Source organism: Lepidochelys kempii, chromosome 2, assembly GCF_965140285.1.
Source record: "Lepidochelys kempii isolate rLepKem1 chromosome 2, rLepKem1.hap1, whole genome shotgun sequence".
Taxonomy (NCBI): domain Eukaryota; kingdom Metazoa; phylum Chordata; order Testudines; family Cheloniidae; genus Lepidochelys; species Lepidochelys kempii.
The window spans coordinates 270,005,460-270,023,844 of NC_136381.1; the positions used below are offsets into that span (position 1 = coordinate 270,005,460).

The following is an 18,385-nucleotide window of genomic DNA, read 5'->3' on the forward strand; positions in this document are numbered from 1 at the left end:
GCCCGCGATGGAGTCCAGGGTCGCGTGAGCACGGACAGTTACTGGTAAAAGATGGAGTCTTAGGTCACATGTCCTTGTGTGGTTTGCTGGCTGACGGGCGCCCGCTGACCCCAGGCTGTCTGAGGCATCCACAGGAAAGGCCTCTCACCACCAGTGCCCCTCGGTGCCACACTGTGCCGGCCCTGGAGCCAGGATGCCCCTCACTCCACCCTGGTTCAGAAGCAGGCTGTGGGTGAGAGCGTGGAGACACCGCTGCTCGCTCGAAGTGCGCTGGGGATAGGCTCTCACCCGCCAGAACTGGCTGCTCGGGAACAGGGTGGGGGGAAGGCTGTCCCTCCCAGTGCTCCCCTGCAGCCCTCCCGGCTGCGTGTGGGGCCCTGAGTCCCCGAGGCCCTGGGGTAAAGTAGGGGATCTCCAGGGCCTGGACAGCATCGCTCTCCCGCTTGCCCCGGCAGATGGCAGCTGCATCGACCCCGCCGAGTGCCCCTGTTACTGGGAGGGCATCTCGTTCCCGGCGGGCGCTGTGGTGAAGCAGGAGTGCAAGAACTGGTGAGTTCAGGCTAGTGCCCTGCGAGCTGTCTCCCCTGTGCTAGCTCCCTCCCACCCATCTTCCGGCCCTGCCTCCGCCGAGCGCCCTCGGAGCTCCCCTCGAGGCGCGTGCTCTGCCCAGCCGGGGGGCTTTCCCACAGCCCAGGGGGCTCCCTGCCAGCCCCATGCCCTGAGGTGACAGCCAGGAGAGGCTAAGGGCAGCTTGCCCAGGGGTAGGTGAAGGGCGGCCATACCCTCCTGCCAGCTGGGAGCTGTGCTCTGTGTCGAGTCGCCCCCGTCGGTGGAGCTGCGGCGTGGGGATGGCCAGGTCCCAGCAGATCCCAAAGAGCCCTCCCCGGGCTAGAGTGGACTCTCTGGGCGCTGCCTTCCCCAACCCGCGGCATCCCCCCTCCCGGGGAGGCAGCTCCCCCAACAGACAGACGGGCAGACAGACATTTTCAGGAGCTTTGCTTTGCTTCCGCTCCGTGGCGTCCCTGCCCAGCGAGGCCCTGACGCCCGCTCTCCCGTGGCCCGCAGCACGTGCGAGGCGGGGCTGTGGCAGTGTGATGCCCCCGCAGAACCCTGCGTGGCCCCGGCCCGCTGCCCCGAGGCGCAGTTCGCCTGCCGCACGGGCGGGCGCTGCGTGCCCAGCGCCTGGGTCTGCGACAACGAGGACGACTGCGGGGACGGCTCGGACGAGTTCTGCGCGCCCAGCTGTGCCCCGCACCAGTTCCGGTGCGCCAGCGGGCAGTGCGTGGCCTGGGGGTACCGCTGCGACGGCACCGACGACTGCCTGGACCGCTCGGACGAGCGCGACTGCCCGGCGCCCGGCTGCGCCCAGCAGGAGTTCCGCTGCGCCAATGGGCGCTGCATCCCCCGGGCGCACGTCTGCGATGGGGAGCTGGACTGTGGCTTCGCCGACGAGTCCGATGAGGCTGGTGAGTGACGGGCCATGGGCGGCGGGGCTAGCGAGGGGCTGGGCAGGGCCACCCACCTGGCCAGTGGGCTACCGAGCCAGCCCTAGAGCCTGTGTGATGGCGCCGGCCGTGTACTGGGGCCTACGAGGTGAGGTGACGCCCCGGCTGAGCCCCTCTGGAGATCCCCAGGCAGAGATCCCAGCCCTGCCCCCTATGCACGCGTGGCTCAGAGTGCGGGGCCCGGGCGGGCGATTTGCTGTGGGGCTCCCGGAGCGGAAGGCGGAGCAGGCCCTGCATGGTGAGTGACGGGATGATCCCGCGGCAGAGCGTGGGGCCTGCGCCCTCCTGTCGGTGCCACCGGCTCCCTGTGGAGACCCCCCGGGGGAGCTTGGGCCCTTCTCCCGGTAGCCGAGTGCCAGGTTGCTGGACATGGGCCGTTCCCCGAGGAGCCTGGGGGGTGGGGTGTGGACCATGCCTCGCCCACGCTGCCGGGGCTGCCCGGTGGGAGGAGATTCTGACCCCGGCTGGCCCCGGCAGGCTGCGGCCCCTCCTGCGGGGCCGGGGAGTTCAGCTGTGCAGCAGGGCGGTGCCTGCCCTATCTGCATCGCTGCGACGGGCACGACGACTGCGGGGACTTCAGCGACGAGCGGGAGTGCGTGTGCCCCCCCGGCGACTTCCAGTGCCCGGACGCGCTGTGCCTCCCGCCGGCCCTGGTGTGCGACGGGAAGAGGGACTGCCCGGCTGGCACCGATGAGGCCTTCTGCCCAGGTGAGCTGCTGGTCCACCACCCCACGTGGCTCCTCTCCCCCCCCGCTGGCTTCCCCCTCTGCTGTGCTGGGGCCACCCACCACCCAGGGGCAACCACCCCCTTGCCAGGCCTGGCCTCGCCCCGCCACCCCGCCAGGACCGTCCTCCACGGCCAGCCACCCCTTCGCCACAGCCGGGATGGCCACCCGCCTCCTCCCCTCAGAGCCCCGCCATGCCGCCGGGCAGGCCCTGGAATGAATGCCGTGCTCCTGAGGGGGCCAGGCTGACGGCCCGGGAGCCTGGATGCCCCTGGGGAGCCGAGCGCGGGCAGCAGCGAGAGCTGCCAACCTGCCCACCAATGCGCCTCCCCCTGCCCTGGGGCCTGAGCGGGGAGCTGCCCTCGGCTGGGTGGCAGCATGTGGCCGGGCAGCCCATCTCTGAATTCTCCCCCTTCAGGCCGGGTGACCTGTGCCCCGGGGCAGCTGCCGTGCCCGGACGGTTCCTGTGTCAGCCGGATGCGGGTGTGCGACGGAGCCTGGGACTGCAGGGACGGCTCTGACGAGAGCCCAGCTCGGTGCCCCCTGCCCGTCACCCTGCCCACGGCGCTGCCCGCGACTCGCCTGCCGCCGGCCAACCGCACCGCCGGTGAGTGGCCAGGGGCCGCTGTGGGGGGGCTGCGGCTTCCGCACTCTGGCCAGACAGCAGCAGTGGGGCACAGCTCCTCCCCGCTCCCCACTGTGCCCCCTGCCGGGAGCTCCCCCCACAGCCGGCACCCCACCCTGCTTCCCACAGCGACCCCTGCCGGGAGCTCCCCCCACAGCCGGCACCCCACCCTGCTTCCCACAGCACCCCCTGCCGGGAGCCCCCCCACAGCCGGCACCCCACCCTGCTCCCCACAGCACCCCCTGCCGGGAGCCCCCCCCACAGCCGGCACCCCACCCTGCTCCCCACAGCGACCCCTGCCGGGAGCCCCCCCACAGCCGGCACCCCACCCCCGCCCCACAGCACCCCCTGCTGGGAGCCCCCCCCACAGCCGGCACCCCACCCCCGCCCCACAGCGCCCCCTGCCGGGAGCCCCCCCATAGCCTGCACCCCACCCTGCTCCCCACAGTGCCCCCTGCCGGGAGCCCCCCCATAGCCCGCACCCCACCCTGCTCCCGACAGCGCCCCCTGCCGGGAGCCCCCCCCATAGCCCACGCCCCACCCTGCTCCCCACAGCGACCCCTGCCGGGAGGGGCCAAGACTGGAATAACTGGGAGCCCCTCACAAACCAGCGCCCCCTGCTGGGAGCTCCCCCCACAGCTGGCGCCCCGCCCCCTCCCCACAGCGCCCCCTGCTGGGATCGAGGCGTTGGAGCTGTCGTGTGCAGCGAGCAGGGGATGAGGCTGCCGCTGGGTCCTCTCCCCGGGGGCTCCCTGTAGGAAGCCCCCCCCCCCCCCCCCCCCGCAGGACCGAGCCCTGAGGGCTCCCTCGGTCTCCCCTCACAGCGCCCCCGTGTGGCCGCTACGAGTTCCGCTGCGGCAGCGGGGAGTGCACGCCGCGCGGCTGGGTGTGCGACGACGAGGCCGACTGCCTGGACGGCAGCGACGAGCTGCTGTGCAACCGGACCTGCGGCCTGGACCAGCACACGTGCGCCGTCAGCGCCGAGTGCATCCCCTACGGGCAGCTGTGCGACGGCATCCCCCAGTGCCGGGACCGGTCCGACGAGAGCACCGACAACTGCGGTGAGCCCAGCGCCGGCTCCAGCCCGGCCCGGCCCAGCCCGCGCCTCCCGGGGCCTTTCCTCCTCTCCTCCTTGTCCCTGCTGGCCTCCCCGCCCCGGGGCCCCTGTGACCCCCTGCAGGATTGCTCCCCCTGTCCAGCCCCCAGCTCCCCCGTTCGGTCCCTCAGGTGAGTGGCCAGGGCGTGGCCGGGAGCATGCTGTGGCTTTCGCACCCTGGCCAGTCAGCGCCAGTGGGGCAGGACGTTTCAGTCCCTCTGCTCTGAGCCCCTCCGTCAGGGGTGACAGGGCCCCACGGAGCTGGCGCAAAGTGCCCTGCTCTGTGCTGGCTGCTGACCCATGCCCAGCCCGGTGCCGGCTACGCCGGCTGCTCAGAGCTGCACTCGGAGACGGTGGGGCTCTCCGGGGCAGACGAGGCCGCGGGGGGTCCCCTCTGCCAGAGCCCCGCTGACCACGGACCCCGCGCCTGGCGAACGTGCAGAGTGAGCCGAGGGCACGTGGTGAGTCCTCAGTGCGGGCCAGCCACACCTATGCCTTGGGGTCCCTGGTGTAACCCTCCAGAACCGGCCGGCTTTGGGCCCCTCCCGCCCCCCTCCCCGAGCCGGGCTCCGATTCGGGCACAGAGCCAAGCCCGCTGAGTGGGCAAAAGGCTCTGTTCGCTGCCCTGGGTCCTGCCCAGCCCACTCGCCTTTCCACTCTGGCCGCGGGGCCCCACACGGTGACATCGACAGGCCCTGGCTTCGGTTCCCACTGACGACGCAGCCAGGGGCTGGTCATGCAGGCAACCCCCCCCAGCCCCAGGCAGCAGCAGACACTGCACCCGCCTGCACCCTTGGTGCTGGCCGGGGTGGTCCTGCCCCTTCCCCCCCGTGCCCCAGAGCAGGGTCACTGATCTCCCTTCCTTCCCTGGCAGGATCCACCGAGATCCCACCCTGCCCAGGGCTCTTCGTCTGCAACAACCGCATGTGCGTGAACGTCTCCCGGGTGTGCGACGGCTTGCAGGACTGCCCCCAGAGCGAGGACGAGCTGGCCTGCGGTGAGGGTGGCCGCGGGGGGCGGGGGGCATCGCACAGGCCTGGGCGCTCCCAGCAGCACATCTGTTGGGATGGGGGGCTGCTCCAAGCCCTGCACAGGCTGAACACGGGGGGGGGTGAATGGCAGGGTGACCGGACGATTGGTCTGAGCCCGCACAGGGGGGCCATGGGGCTACATAGGCACATTGATCAGAGCTTGTACTGCAGGGAGGCAACGATGCCAAACTACAGGGGCCCGTGGTTGTGACGGGGACGGGGGGAGCAGGCGGAGGGCCGAGGCCGTGATGGGCACAGGGGGAGCGGGCGGAGGGCCGAGGCCGTGATGGGCACGGGGGGAGCGGGCGGAGGGCCGAGGCCGTGATGGGCACAGGGGGAGCGGGCGGAGGGCCGAGGCCGTGATGGGCACGGGGGGAGCAGGCGGAGGGCCGAGGCCGTGATGGGCACAGGGGGAGCGGGCGGAGGGCCGAGGCCGTGATGGGCACGGGGGGAGCGGGCGGAGGGCCAAGGCCGTGACGGGGACGGGGGGAGCGGGCGGAGGGCCGAGGCCGTGATGGGCACGGGGGGAGCGGGCGGAGGGCCGAGGCCGTGATGGGCACGGGGGGAGCGGGCGGAGGGCCGAGGCCGTGACGGGCACGGGGGGAGCGGGCGGAGGGCCGAGGCCGTGATGGGCACGGGGGGAGCGGGCGGAGGGCCGAGGCCGTGATGGGCACGGGGGGAGCAGGCGGAGGGCCGAGGCCGTGATGGGCACGGGGGGAGCGGGCGGAGGGCCGAGGCCGTGATGGGCACGGGGGGAGCGGGCGGAGGGCCAAGGCCGTGACGGGGACGGGGGGAGCGGGCGGAGGGCCGAGGCCGTGATGGGCACGGGGGGAGCGGGCGGAGGGCCGAGGCCGTGATGGGCACGGGGGGAGCGGGCGGAGGGCCGAGGCCGTGACGGGCACGGGGGGAGCGGGCGGAGGGCTGAGGCCGTGACGGGGACGGGGGGAGCGGGCGGAGGGCCGAGGCCGTGATGGGCACGGGGGGAGCGGGCGGAGGGCCAAGGCCGTGATGGGCACGGGGGGAGCGGGCATGGGTCTGTGGCCGTGACGGGCACAGGGGGAGCGGGCGGAGGGCCGAGGCCGTGATGGGCACGGGGGGAGCGGGCGGAGGGCCGAGGCCGTGATGGGCACGGGGGGAGCGGGCGGAGGGCCGAGGCCGTGATGGGCACGGGGGGAGCGGGCGGAGGGCCGAGGCCGTGATGGGCACGGGGGGAGCGGGTGGAGGGCCGAGGCCGTGATGGGCACGGGGGGAGCGGGCATGGGTCTGTGGCCGTGACGGGCACAGGGGGAGCGGGTGGAGGGCCGAGGCCGTGATGGGCACGGGGGGAGCGGGCGGAGGGCCGAGGCCGTGATGGGCACGGGGGGAGCGGGCGGAGGGCTGTGGCCATCATGGGCACGGGGGGAGCGGGCATGGGTCTGTGGCCGTGATGGGCACAGGGGGAGCGGGTGGAGGGCCGAGGCCGTGATGGGCACGGGGGGAGCGGGCGGAGGGCCGTGGCTTTGATGGGCACGGGGGGAGTGGGTGGAGGGCCGTGGCTTTGATGGGCAGATCCCCTGGGCCTCTCACTGCCCCTCATCGGCCCCCCTGCAGACCATCACGTCCCACCCGGCGAGAGGAACCAGACGGTGGGGCCCTGCACCGAGTACTCGTGTGCTGAAGGCAAATGCATCCCCTTTAAGCAGGTATGGCTGGGGCTGGGGGCCGAGGGGGGCAGTGCCCCTGTTGGGGGCTCCAAGACGTTGTTGTGTGCGGCTGCTGGCCCAGCCCTGCCCCGGCTCCACTCCCCTGCCTGTGGGGCTGAGAGGTGCTGGCCAATCGGGTCTGGGCAGGTCTGCATGGCAGAGCTCCCCTCTGGCTAGCGTCCAGGGAGGAGGAAGGGGCAGTGCCCCTGGGTGAGCTGGGCCCAGTGTGCATAGACTCCCCGCTTCAGCCCTGTGCCCTAGCCCAAGACATGCGAGCTCCCTGGAAGCACTGCCCAGGCTGCCCCCTCCTGTCCCCTATGCCTGCCTCAGTGCTCCCCCCCGCCTCTGTCTCCACCGCCCTCCCCTGGCCAAGGGTCGTCTCTCTGCCCCCTCTCGCCATGCTCCCCTCGCCGATGCATCACACCCCTGGCACCCGGCAGCCTCATCCTCAACCACTGAGAGAGCCTGGGGGCTGCTGCGCCAACCTCCTCTGCCCCCCGCCAGCCTGCCAGGCATGCCTAGCCCTCATCTCCCTTCCCAGCTCTTCCTTCCCTGCCTGCCACTCCCCGGCAGGGCAGAGCCGGCTGGATCCTACCAGCATCGGACAGCTGCGCCACCCAGCCCTTGCCTCCTGATGCCAGTCCAGAGTGCCCCCTCGCGCCCGCTGCTCTGTCCTGTCTGCACTCGGCTCATAGGGTCCTTCTTACACCGGCTGGTCTCTGCTTCCCTCACCTGCCCATACTGCCTGCCCTGCCCTCCCCCTGTCCCCTGTCCCCTTCCCTGGTCTCTACTTCCCTCACCTGCCCATACTACTTGCCCTTCCCTGCCTTCCCCTGCCCTGCCCTGTCCCCTTCCTTCCCCTGCCCTGTCCCCTGCTGTCACAGAGTGTGGGGGAGTCAGGGCCCTGCACCCCCCACTTCCTGCGATTCCCCAGGACTCTCAGCCAGCCAGTAACACAGAGGTTTATTAGATGACAGGAACACGATCCAAACCAGAGCTTGTAGGTACAGAGAACACAACCCCTCAGTCAGGTCCATCTTGGGGGGTGGGGAGCCCAGACCTCGGTTCTGGGCCTCCCTCCATTTCCCCAGCCAGCTCCAAATAAAAACCCCCTCCAGCCGTCTCCCCCAGCCACAGCCCCCAGCTCCTCCTCTAGCCTTTGTCTAGTCTGGGGCAGAAGGTGTCACCTGGCCCCTGGGCTCAGGTTACAGGCTCAGGTATCGTTCCTCAGTCAAGTCACCCCCTTATTTCCCAGCACTATCTAGTATCAATGCAGACAGTAAACTAGTAAAACTCCCATGCAACATTCCCAGGTTAATACTCCCTGCTCCCTCGCACCGCACCCTTTAATGCTCTCTGCTTCCTTCACCCACCCAGACTGCCTGCCTTCCCCTGCCCTGCCCTCTCCCTGTCCCCTGCTCCCTTCGCTCATCTCTGCTTCCCTCACCCACCCAGACTGCCTGCCTTCCCCTGCCCTGCCCTGCCCTGCTCTCTCCCTGTCCCCTGCTCCCTTCGCTGGTCTCTGCCTCCCCCCGGCCTTTCCTGGCCCCGTCACTGTCGCCCCCCATCTCTGTGCGTCTCTGCCTCTCCCAGGGCGGCTCAGTGTGTCTCCCTGCAGGTGTGTAACGGGCTGGCGGATTGCGCTGATGGCAGCGAGGCCTCGGGCTGGCTGCCCTCCGACGAGCGGGACTGCGGGCTCTGGAGCCCCTGGGCCCCGTGGAGCACCTGCAGCCGGTCCTGTGGGACGGGCTTGCAGATCCGCAGGCGGGTCTGCACCAGGCGGGCCAACGATGTTCTACGCCAATGCCATGGCGAGGAGACGCAGGCCCAGCAGTGCTTCGCCGTGGCCTGCCCAGGTGAGACGGGCTGGGGGGTGCGTACAGCCGGGCGCGGGGCAGAGAGAGGGGTGTGTGTACAGCCGGGCGCGGGGCAGACAGAGGGGTGTGTGTACAGCCAGGCACGGGGCAGACAGAGGGGTGTGTGCACAGCCGGGCGCTGGGGAGACAGAGGGGTTTGTGTACAGCCGGGCGCAGGCAGACAGAGGGGTGTGTGTACAGCCAGGCACGGGGCAGACAGAGGGGTGTGTGCACAGCCGGGCGTGGGGCAGACAGAGGGGTGTGCGTACAGCCGGGCGTGGGGCAGACAGAGGGGTGTGTACAGCCGGGAGCGGGGCAGACAGAGGGGTGTGTGTACAGCCAGGCACGGGGCAGACAGAGGGGTGTGTGCACAGCCGGGCGCGGGGCAGACAGAGGGGTGTGTGTACAGCCGGGCGCGGGGCAGACAGAGGGGTGTATGCACAGCCGGGCGCGGGGCAGACAGAGGGGTGTGTGCACAGCTGGGCGCTGGGGAGACAGAGGGGTTTGTGCACAGCCGGGTGCTGGCAGACAGAGGGGTGTCTGCACAGCCGGGCGCTGGGGAGACAGAGGGGTTTGTGTACAGCCGGGCGCAGGCAGACAGAGGGGTGTGTGTACAGCCAGGCACGGGGCAGACAGAGGGGTGTGTGCACAGCCGGGCGTGGGGCAGACAGAGGGGTGTGCGTACAGCCGGGCGTGGGGCAGACAGAGGGGTGTGTACAGCCGGGAGCGGGGCAGACAGAGGGGTGTGTGTACAGCCAGGCACGGGGCAGACAGAGGGGTGTGTGCACAGCCGGGCGCGGGGCAGACAGAGGGGTGTGTGTACAGCCGGGCGCGGGGCAGACAGAGGGGTGTATGCACAGCCGGGCGCGGGGCAGACAGAGGGGTGTGTGCACAGCTGGGCGCTGGGGAGACAGAGGGGTTTGTGCACAGCCGGGTGCTGGCAGACAGAGGGGTGTCTGCACAGCCGGGCGTGGGGCAGACAGAGGGGTGTGTGTACAGCCGGGCGCGGGGCAGACAGAGGGGTGTGTGTACAGCCGGGCGCGGGGCAGACAGAGGGGTGTGTGCACAGCCGGGTGCGGGCAGACAGAGGGGTGTGTACAGCCGGGCGCTGGGCAGACAGAGGGGTGTGTACAGCCGGGCGCTGGGCAGACAGAGGGGTGTGCGTACAGCCGGGCGCGGGGCAGACAGAGGGGTGTGTGCACAGCCCAGTGCGGGGCAGACAGAGGGGTGTGTACAGCCGGGCGTGGGGCAGACAGAGGGGTGTGTACAGCCGGGCGTGGGGCAGACAGAGGGGTGTGTGTACAGCCGGGCGCGGGGCAGACAGAGGGGTGTGTGTACAGCCGGGCGCGGGGCAGACAGAGGGGTGTGTACAGCCGGGCGTGGGGCAGACAGAGGGGGGTGTGTGCACAGCCGGGCGTGGGGCAGACAGAGGGGGGTGTGTGCACAGCCGGGCGCGGGGCAGACAGAGGGGTGTGTGCACAGCCGGGCGCGGGGCAGACAGAGGGGTGTGTGCACAGCCGGGCGCGGGGCAGACAGAGGGGTTTGTGTACAGCCGGGCGTGGGGCAGACAGAGGGGTGTGTGCACAGCCGGGCGCGGGGCAGACAGAGGGGTGTGTACAGCCGGGCGTGGGGCAGACAGAGGGGGGTGTGTGCACAGCCGGGCGCGGGGCAGACAGAGGGGTGTGTGCACAGCCGGGCGCGGGGCAGACAGAGGGGTGTGTGCACAGCCCAGTGCGGGGCAGACAGAGGGGTGTGTGCACAGCCCGGTGCGGGGCAGACAGAGGGGTGTGGGTACAGCCGGGCGCGGGGCAGACAGAGGGGTGTGTGCACAGCCGGGCGCGGGGCAGACAGAGGGGGGTGTGTACAGCCGGGCGTGGGGCAGACAGAGGGGTGTGTGCACAGCCGGGCGCGGGGCAGACAGAGGGGGGTGTGTACAGCCGGGCGCGGGGCAGACAGAGGGGTGTGTACAGCCGGGCGCGGGGCAGACAGAGGGGTGTGTACAGCCGGGCGTGGGGCAGACAGAGGGGTGTGTACAGCCGGGCGTGGGGCAGACAGAGGGGTGTGTACAGCCGGGCGCGGGGCAGACAGAGGGGTGTGTGCACAGCCGGGCGCTGGGCAGACAGAGGGGTGTGTGTACAGCCGGGCGTGGGGCAGACAGAGGGGTTTGTGTACAGCCGGGCGTGGGGCAGACAGAGGGGTTTGTGTACAGCCGGGCGTGGGGCAGACAGAGGGGTGTGTGCACAGCCGGGCGCTGGGCAGACAGAGGGGTGTGTGCACAGCCGGGCGCGGGGCAGACAGAGGGGTGTGTGTACAGCCGGGCCCGGGGCAGACAGAGGGGTGTGTGTACAGCTGGGCGCTGGCAGACAGAGGGGTGTGTGCACAGCCGGGCGCTGGGCAGACAGAGGGGTGTGTGCACAGCCGGGCGCGGGGCAGACAGAGGGGTGTGCGTACAGCCGGGCGCGGGGCAGACAGAGGGGTGTGCGTACAGCCGGGCGCGGGGCAGACAGAGGGGTGTGTGCACAGCCGGGCGCGGGGCAGACAGAGGGGTGTGCGTACAGCCGGGCGCGGGGCAGACAGAGGGGTGTGTGTACAGCCGGGCGCGGGGCAGACAGAGGGGTGTGTGCACAGCCGGGCGCAGGCAGACAGAGGGGTGTGTACAGCCGGGCGCGGGGCAGACAGAGGGGTGTGTGCACAGCCGGGCGCGGGGCAGACAGACGGGGGTGTGCGCAGCCGGGTGCGGGGCAGACAGAGGGGTGTGTGCACAGCCGGGCGCGGGGCAGACAGAGAGGTGTGCGTACAGCCGGGCGCTGGGCAGACAGAGGGGTGTGTACAGCCGGGCGTGGGGCAGACAGAGGGGTGCGTACAGCCTGGCGCGGGGCAGACAGAGGGGTGAGTTCACAGCCCGGCGCTGGGCAGACAGAGGGGTGTGTGTACAGCCGGGCGCTGGCAGACAGAGGGGTCTGTGTAGAGCCGGGCGCGGGGCAGACAGAGGGGGGTGTGCACAGCTGGGCGCGGGGCAGACAGAGGGGTGTGTGCACAGCCGGGCGCGGAGCAGACAGAGGGGTCTGTGTAGAGCCGGGCGCGGGGCAGACAGAGGGGTGTGTGCACAGCCGGGCGCGGAGCAGACAGAGGGGTCTGTGTAGAGCCGGGCGCGGGGCAGACAGAGGGGGGTGTGTACAGCCGGGCGCGGGGCAGACAGAGGGGGGTGTGTACAGCCGGGCGCGGGGCAGACAGAGGGGGGTGTGTACAGCCGGGCGCGGGGCAGACAGAGGGGTGTGTGCACAGCTGGGCGCGGGGCAGACAGAGGGGGGTGTGTACAGCCGGGCGTGGGGCAGACAGAGGGGTGTGTGCACAGCCGGGCACGGGACACACAGAGGGGTGTGCACAGCCGGGCACGGGGCACACAGAGGGGTCTGTGTAGAGCCGGGCGCGGGGCAGACAGAGGGGTGTGTATAGCCGGGCGTGGGGCAGACAGAGGGGTGTGTATAGCCGGGCGTGGGGCAGACAGAGGGGTCTGTGTAGAGCCGGGCGCGGGGCAGACAGAGGGGTGTGTATAGCCGGGCGTGGGGCAGACAGAGGGGGGTGTGTATAGCCGGGCGTGGGGCAGACAGAGGGGTCTGTGTAGAGCCGGGCGCGGGGCAGACAGAGGGGTGTGTGCACAGCCGGGCACAGGGCACACAGAGGGGTGTGCACAGCCAGGTGCGGGGCAGACAGAGGGGTGTCCGTACAGCTGGCTGTGGGACAGAGGAGTGTCCATACATCAGGGCGTGGGGTGGACAGAGGGGTGTCCGTGCGGCCCCGTGTGAGACAGACAGAGGGGTGTCCGTATGGCCAGGTGTGGGGCAGACAGGGGTGTCCGTACAGCTGGGGGAGGGGCAGGCAGAGGGGTGTCCATACAGCCGGGTGCGGGGCAGACCGAAGGGGATGTGTCAGGAATCACTGCAGCCCCACATAGGTGATGGGGTCGCTGCAGCCCCACGCGGGCGATAGGGGGGGTACTCCAGCCTGGTGCAGTGCGTGGGTGGGGCCGGTCCCACCAGCCCTCTCCCCTCTGTGCCCTGCAGTGGACGGTGCCTGGAGCGAGTGGGCAACGTGGGCAAACTGCACCCAGGACTGCCGCGGGGTGGTGGTGCGGCGTCGGGAGTGCATCGCGCCCCGGAACGGGGGCCGGCACTGCACCGAGCTGCCCGGAGCCTCGCCCAGCACGCTGGAGATCAGTGAGTCCGTGGGGCTGCGGCTGGGTTCCCTGCTCTGGGCACGGCCGGCATCCACACTGGGGAGCAGCTCTATGGGGCAGAGCAGCTCCCTGTGCTTCCCCGCTGCCTGGCACTCGGCTGAGCCCACAGATGCCGTCTGTCTTAGATCCTTCCCTGCTGCCTGGGGCCTGCTGGCCAGGCTACCCTGCCCATGAGTGGGGATCAGGGGCCCTTGGCCCCCCAGAGCCGCTGTGCGTTGCTGTTGGCCCCGGAGCTCCCTCTGCTGGGGGGGTTGCTACGATGCTGCCATCATGGCCCAGAACAGCTGCTCCTGGCGGCCGGCTCCCGAGAGGGTCGAGCCCAGCCTGGCACCTCTGCCTCATCCCTGGAGCTCCCAGGGCTGGGCCGCGGGTGGTGGGGGCTGGTGGGCCTGGGCTTGGTGCTGGGGCAGCCCTGAGTGAACTAACCGCACTCCCTGGTCTCTCTCTGCAGAGGCCTGCCAGCTGGAAGGCTGCCTCAACGCCACCGCCTGCCCCGCAGGCCTGGTGCGCAGGCCATGCGCCCCGTGCCCCATGGCCTGCACCGATCTGGCCAGCAAGGGCAAGTGCAAGAGGGACAGGCCCTGCAGCCCAGGTAGGGCCATGTGGGGGACTAGGTGGGAGGGCCAAGAGGGGCGGGAGCCAGGTTGGAGGTGTCACGGAGTCCCTGGGCGATGCTCTGGATCTGCTCCCTACGAAGCCAGGCAGGACTCTGGGGAAGTCTCCTCTCTGGGAGCAGCCTGTCTGCAGGACACACAGCTCACCCGGCTCCCACCTCCCTGGATCTGACCTCGGAGCATTCAGCCTCCTCTGCCCCTCCGTGCGCTTCCCCCAGCGAGTCCGCTCAGGCGGGGTCCTGGGGAAGCCAGAGGGTCCTGCCCCCCAACTCCGCAGTCAGACGGGACTCTCAGCCAGCCAGTAAAACAGAAGGTTTATTAGATGACACGAACATGGTCTAAACCAGAGCTTGTAGGTGCAGAGAACAGGACCCCTCAGCCAGGCCCATTTTGGGGGGCAGTGAGCCAGACAACCCTGTCTGCACTTCACTCCATGTCCCAGCCTGCCCCAAACTGAAACTCCCTCCAGCCCCTCCTCCTCTGGGCTTTGTCCCTTTCCGGGGCTGGGAGGACACCTGATTCCTTTGTTCTCCAACCCTTTAGCTCTCACCTTGCTGGGGAGAAGGGCCCAGGCCATCAGCTGCCAGGAAACAGGGTGTTGGCCATTCTCTGTGTCCAGACCCCTGCACACACCAGCCCTCTAGGACTCTGCAATGATCATACACCCTTACCCCACCACCCAGACACTGAAGAACTGTATAGGGGAAACTGAGGCACCCCCGCACTATTCAGAGGAAACATTAAGAACAGTCCCGCTTCGTCACAGGCTGAGGGAGCGTGTGCCCTCACCCGCCGTCTGTGCTGCCCCCCGCAGGCTGCTGGTGCCCGGAGGGGCTGGTGCTGGACAGTGAGCAGCAGTGCGTGCGCCCCCGGGAGTGCCCGTGCCTGGTGGAGGGCATGCGCCACTGGCCCGGCCAGCTGGTGAAGGTGAACTGCCGCATCTGCGCCTGCCAGGACGGGCAGATGAAGCGGTGTCGGCAGAACCCCGAGTGCACTGGTAGGTGGGGCTGGGCCCCGGGCTCCCCGGCCCCCCCCATTCCCGAGCCTGCGGGTGGCTGGTTCCTGGCTGCCTGCGTCCCGCTGCCCCTGGCTGCCAGGGCTGGGCGGCGGCAGCAGCGCGGGAGGCTGTGGGGGCTCGTCTCACGCCCCCTCCCTGTGTCTGTCTCTAGTTAACTGCGGCTGGTCGGCCTGGTCTCCCTGGGGCGAGTGCCTGGGCCCCTGCGGTGTGCAGAGCATCCAGTGGTCCTTCCGCAGCCCCAACAACCCCAGCAAACACGGCAACGGGCACCAGTGCCGGGGCATCTACCGCAAGGCCCGCCGGTGAGCGGAGGGCGGCTCCTGCCCCCTGCACGGGGGCTTCGGGGGGGGCGGGGGGGAGTTTTGCCATTTTGAGGGGCTCCACCAGGGCAGCTGCCATGTCAGGTCCAGCCCCTCTCTGGAGGGTCTTGGCCTGGGCTGGGTTAGTTCAAAGGAGCCTCTGAGCATCAACCCTGGGCGATGGGCATGGGATAGGGGCCCGGCAGTGGGTAAGTGTTACCTGCACACTCCAGGGCACCCCCTTGGGTTCCTAGGGCTCAGGGCGCAATCCGGCTGATTTAGGCACCCCCACCCTGACCCAGTTCCTGGGGCTCCGGGCGAACTCCTCTGCGGGTTTGCAGGGCCTTTTACCAGAGAAAGAGCCTTACACAGTAATATCCTTCTCCCGTTTATTAACGCTCACCAGCCAGAATGCACACACAGTGCCATGCTCGCCCGGCCCCGTCAGGCAGGGGGACTTTCCCAGCTGGCCAGGCAAGGTCAGTCTCGTCTGGGTTGTGCCGAGGATTCTTAGGCTGTGTCTGGGGGGTGAATTTCTTCTTCCAGGTCTTTCCTTCTTCTTCTCCTTCTCTTCCCTTTGCCTTTCTTTTTCCTTCCCAGCTCGTCTCCTTCTTGGACCCCAGTTTATATAGTGAGACTTGAGTCCTGCTTCGCTGCACCTTCACCAATCATTTCACTAAAGTATTGCAAAATCATTCTCTGACCAATCCTAACATACAGCAAAATCATTCGTTACCCCGTCAGACCCCACCCCCTTGGTTGATTTAAATCTTGTAAAATTAATTATGCAACAGACAGAAACAATCAAAGAACTAGACACAGACCAGACAGATAAACCATAGAGAAGTGGGGACCATAAAGGCAAAACAATAAAGAAGCAGGGATTTCGCACTGCAACTGTTGATAAGTGATTCCTTGCCAGACAGACTGCTGCCACAGGAAGTTTTCTTGAACCATCGTAAGAGGCTCCTTGCTTATCTGGTGACGGTGGGTGCTGTTAGGAGGCACCTTCTTCACAGCCCGCCATGACATGGGTTTGGTACAATTCAGGTGGAATGTGGGGCTGTGACTTTCTGCTTCTTGGCTCATGGCAGCTTCTCTCCTAATATGGCTGCAGACAAAGGCCTCAGACCTTACATATGGGGACTGAGGGCTGGGTACTGTGCAGTGGGCTCTGGGTATGGGGCTGAGTGTGGGCACTGGGCTCTGGGCATGGGGGCTGGAGTGGGCACAGGGTGCTGAGTATGGAGTTGGGGGTGGGCAGTGGGCTCTGGGTAGGGGGCTGGAATGGGCACTAGGCAAGGGCTTCTGGGTAGGGGGCTGGGGTAGGAGCTGTGCAGTGGGCTCTGGGTAGGGGTCTGGGCACTGGGCAGTGCACTCTGGGTCAGGGGCTGTGGTGGGCAGTGGGATCTGGGTAGGGGGCTGGGGTGGGCATTGGGCAGTGGAATTTCGGGGTGGGAACTGGGCTGTGGGTAGGGGCTGGGGTGGGCACCGGGCAGTGGGCTCTGGTAGGGGGTTGGGGTGAGCTCTGGGGGTGGCCACCGGGCAGTGGACTCTGGTAGAGGGCTGAGGTGGGCTCTGGGGGTGGGCACCGGGCAGTGGGCTCTGGGTAGGGGGCTGGGGGAGGGCTTTGGGCTCTGGGTAGGGGTTGGGGTGGGCACCGGGCAGTGGGCTCTGGTAGAGGGCTGAGGTGGGCTCTGGGGGTGGGCACCGGGCAGTGGGCATTAGGTGCCAGGCGCTCTAATCAGGGGACTGGACTTTAAGCCTCAGTCCTTCCCCGCTGGTGCTGAGCCACAGCCAGCTCTGACCGTGCCCCTCTGCCTGCCCCTCCCCGCGCAGGTGCCAGACGGATCCGTGCGAGGAGTGCGAGCACCACGGCCGGTCGCACGCCATTGGCGACCGCTGGCGATCGGGGCAGTGCCAGGTGTGCCAATGCCTGCCCAGCCTGACGGTGCAGTGCTCCCAGTACTGCCCGTACAGCACCGTGGGGTGCCCAGAGGTGAGCCCGGCACCCAGCCCTGCCCTCTGAGCCGGGGGAGGGAGGAACGGTCAGCCCCGGGGGTGCAGCCCCAGCCGGTGGGAGCTGGCGTTGCTGGAGAAGGGCCTCTGGCCCTGGCTAGGAACCCTTTGGCAGGGGATAGCACGGTGGGTTGGGGGGGCAGGGCGAGGCTGGGGGGTTCATGGGGATTTAATGGGTTGTCACGGAGTCCCCGGGCGATGCTCTGGAACTGCTCCCTACGAAGCCAGGCAGGACTCTGGGGAAGTCTCCTTTCTGTGAGCAGCCTGTCTGCAGGACACACAGCTCACACGGCTCCCACCTTCCTGGGTCTGACCTCGGAGCATTCAGCCTCCTCTGCCCCTCCGTGCGCTTCCCACAGCGAGTCCGCCCAGGCGGGGTCCTGGGAAAGCCAGAGGGTCCTGCCCCCCAACTCCGCAGTCAGACGTGACTCTCAGCCAGCCAGTAACACAGAAGGTTTATTAGACGACAGGAACATGGTCTAACACAGAGCTTGCAGGTGCAGGGAACAGGACCCCTCAGCCAGGTACATTTTGGGGGGCAGGGAGCCAGACAACCACGTCTGTACTTCACTCCATGTCCCCAGCCAGCCCCAAACTGAAACTCCCTCCAGCCCCCCCTCCTCTGGGCTTTGTCTCTTTCCCGGGCCAGGAGGTCACCGGATTCCTTTGTTCTCCAACCCTTTAGCTCTCACCTTGCAGGGGGGAAGGGCCCAGGCCATCAGGTGCCAGGAAACAGGGTGTTGGCCATTCTCTGTGTCCAGACCCCTGCCCACACCTGCCCTCTAGGGCTCTGCAATGATCATACACCCTTATCCCACCCCCTAGATACTTAAGAACTGCCTAGGGGAAACTGAGGCACCCCCCCACTATTCAGAGGTAACATTAAGAACAGTCCCACTTCATCACACGGGTCTGGGCGTGAACCTCCCATGACGTCTCCAGCTCAGTGCAGAGCTGGTTGGAGCCCACAAGTCTTTGTGCCCCACTGGGGGCTGGGAGACTCAACAAGGGGCTGCCCGAACCCGCCCCCTCCCCTGCAGCTCCCCCCGCAGGGGCTGTCATGGAGCCCGGCTGGCCCTGCAGCATGGGCACTGGGCTGGCACCCCGGAGAGCTGCGGTTAGTCCCTGGCTCCGGGGCTCAGGCTGGTTCCAACCGTCTCTCGCCACAGGGGCGGGTGCTGGTGGAGGGCAGGGGTGCGTCCTGCTGCTACTGCACTGAAGCGGGTGAGTCCTGCGCTGGGGGGATCCGGGGGGTGCTTAGGCCATGGCGCGGGTCACAGGAGGGGAGGGACTCTCACAACACATGCCCCAGCCAGTCCTGGCAATGCCCCTCCATCCCAACCTCGAGCCCCCCCATGCCGATGCCCCTCAGACCTGACCCGCAGCCCCCCAGTAGCCTGTGCTGGTCCGGGCAGAGTGTGGGCTGTCCCCAGCGTGGGGCCGGCCATGGGGCGGGTTCTCCAGCCCCCCTGGGGCTCTCCTGGGATGTGCCGCCCCTTTCCCCTGGGATTGAAGGCAGCAGGGAGCCCAGCCCCTGGAGGGCGAAGGGAGGTACAAGGGGGACTCCTGCCCCCAGGGCTGTGTGGGGACGGCCGGTGTGGGGGAGCTGGGAGGGGATCTCCCGAGCACGCACGGCTCCAGGGCAGGGCCCGCGGTGTGTCTGGCACAGAATCGAAGG

At 69.0% G+C, this 18,385-nt stretch overlaps 1 protein-coding gene across 1 annotated transcript in view; it reads left to right on the forward strand.

Annotated features, from left to right (window-relative positions):
* Positions 1-18,385, forward strand: part of LOC140906204 (SCO-spondin) — a 122,405-nt gene that overhangs the window by 31,758 nt on the left and 72,262 nt on the right. Inside the window, 14 exon segments of the mRNA XM_078851346.1 lie at positions 456-549; positions 1,066-1,466; positions 1,983-2,213; positions 2,649-2,837; positions 3,680-3,916; positions 4,826-4,948; positions 6,573-6,664; positions 8,283-8,520; positions 12,585-12,737; positions 13,209-13,349; positions 14,186-14,368; positions 14,541-14,691; positions 16,528-16,687; positions 17,877-17,931. Coding sequence (XP_078707472.1) covers positions 456-549; positions 1,066-1,466; positions 1,983-2,213; positions 2,649-2,837; positions 3,680-3,916; positions 4,826-4,948; positions 6,573-6,664; positions 8,283-8,520; positions 12,585-12,737; positions 13,209-13,349; positions 14,186-14,368; positions 14,541-14,691; positions 16,528-16,687; positions 17,877-17,931 — 2,448 coding nt within the window.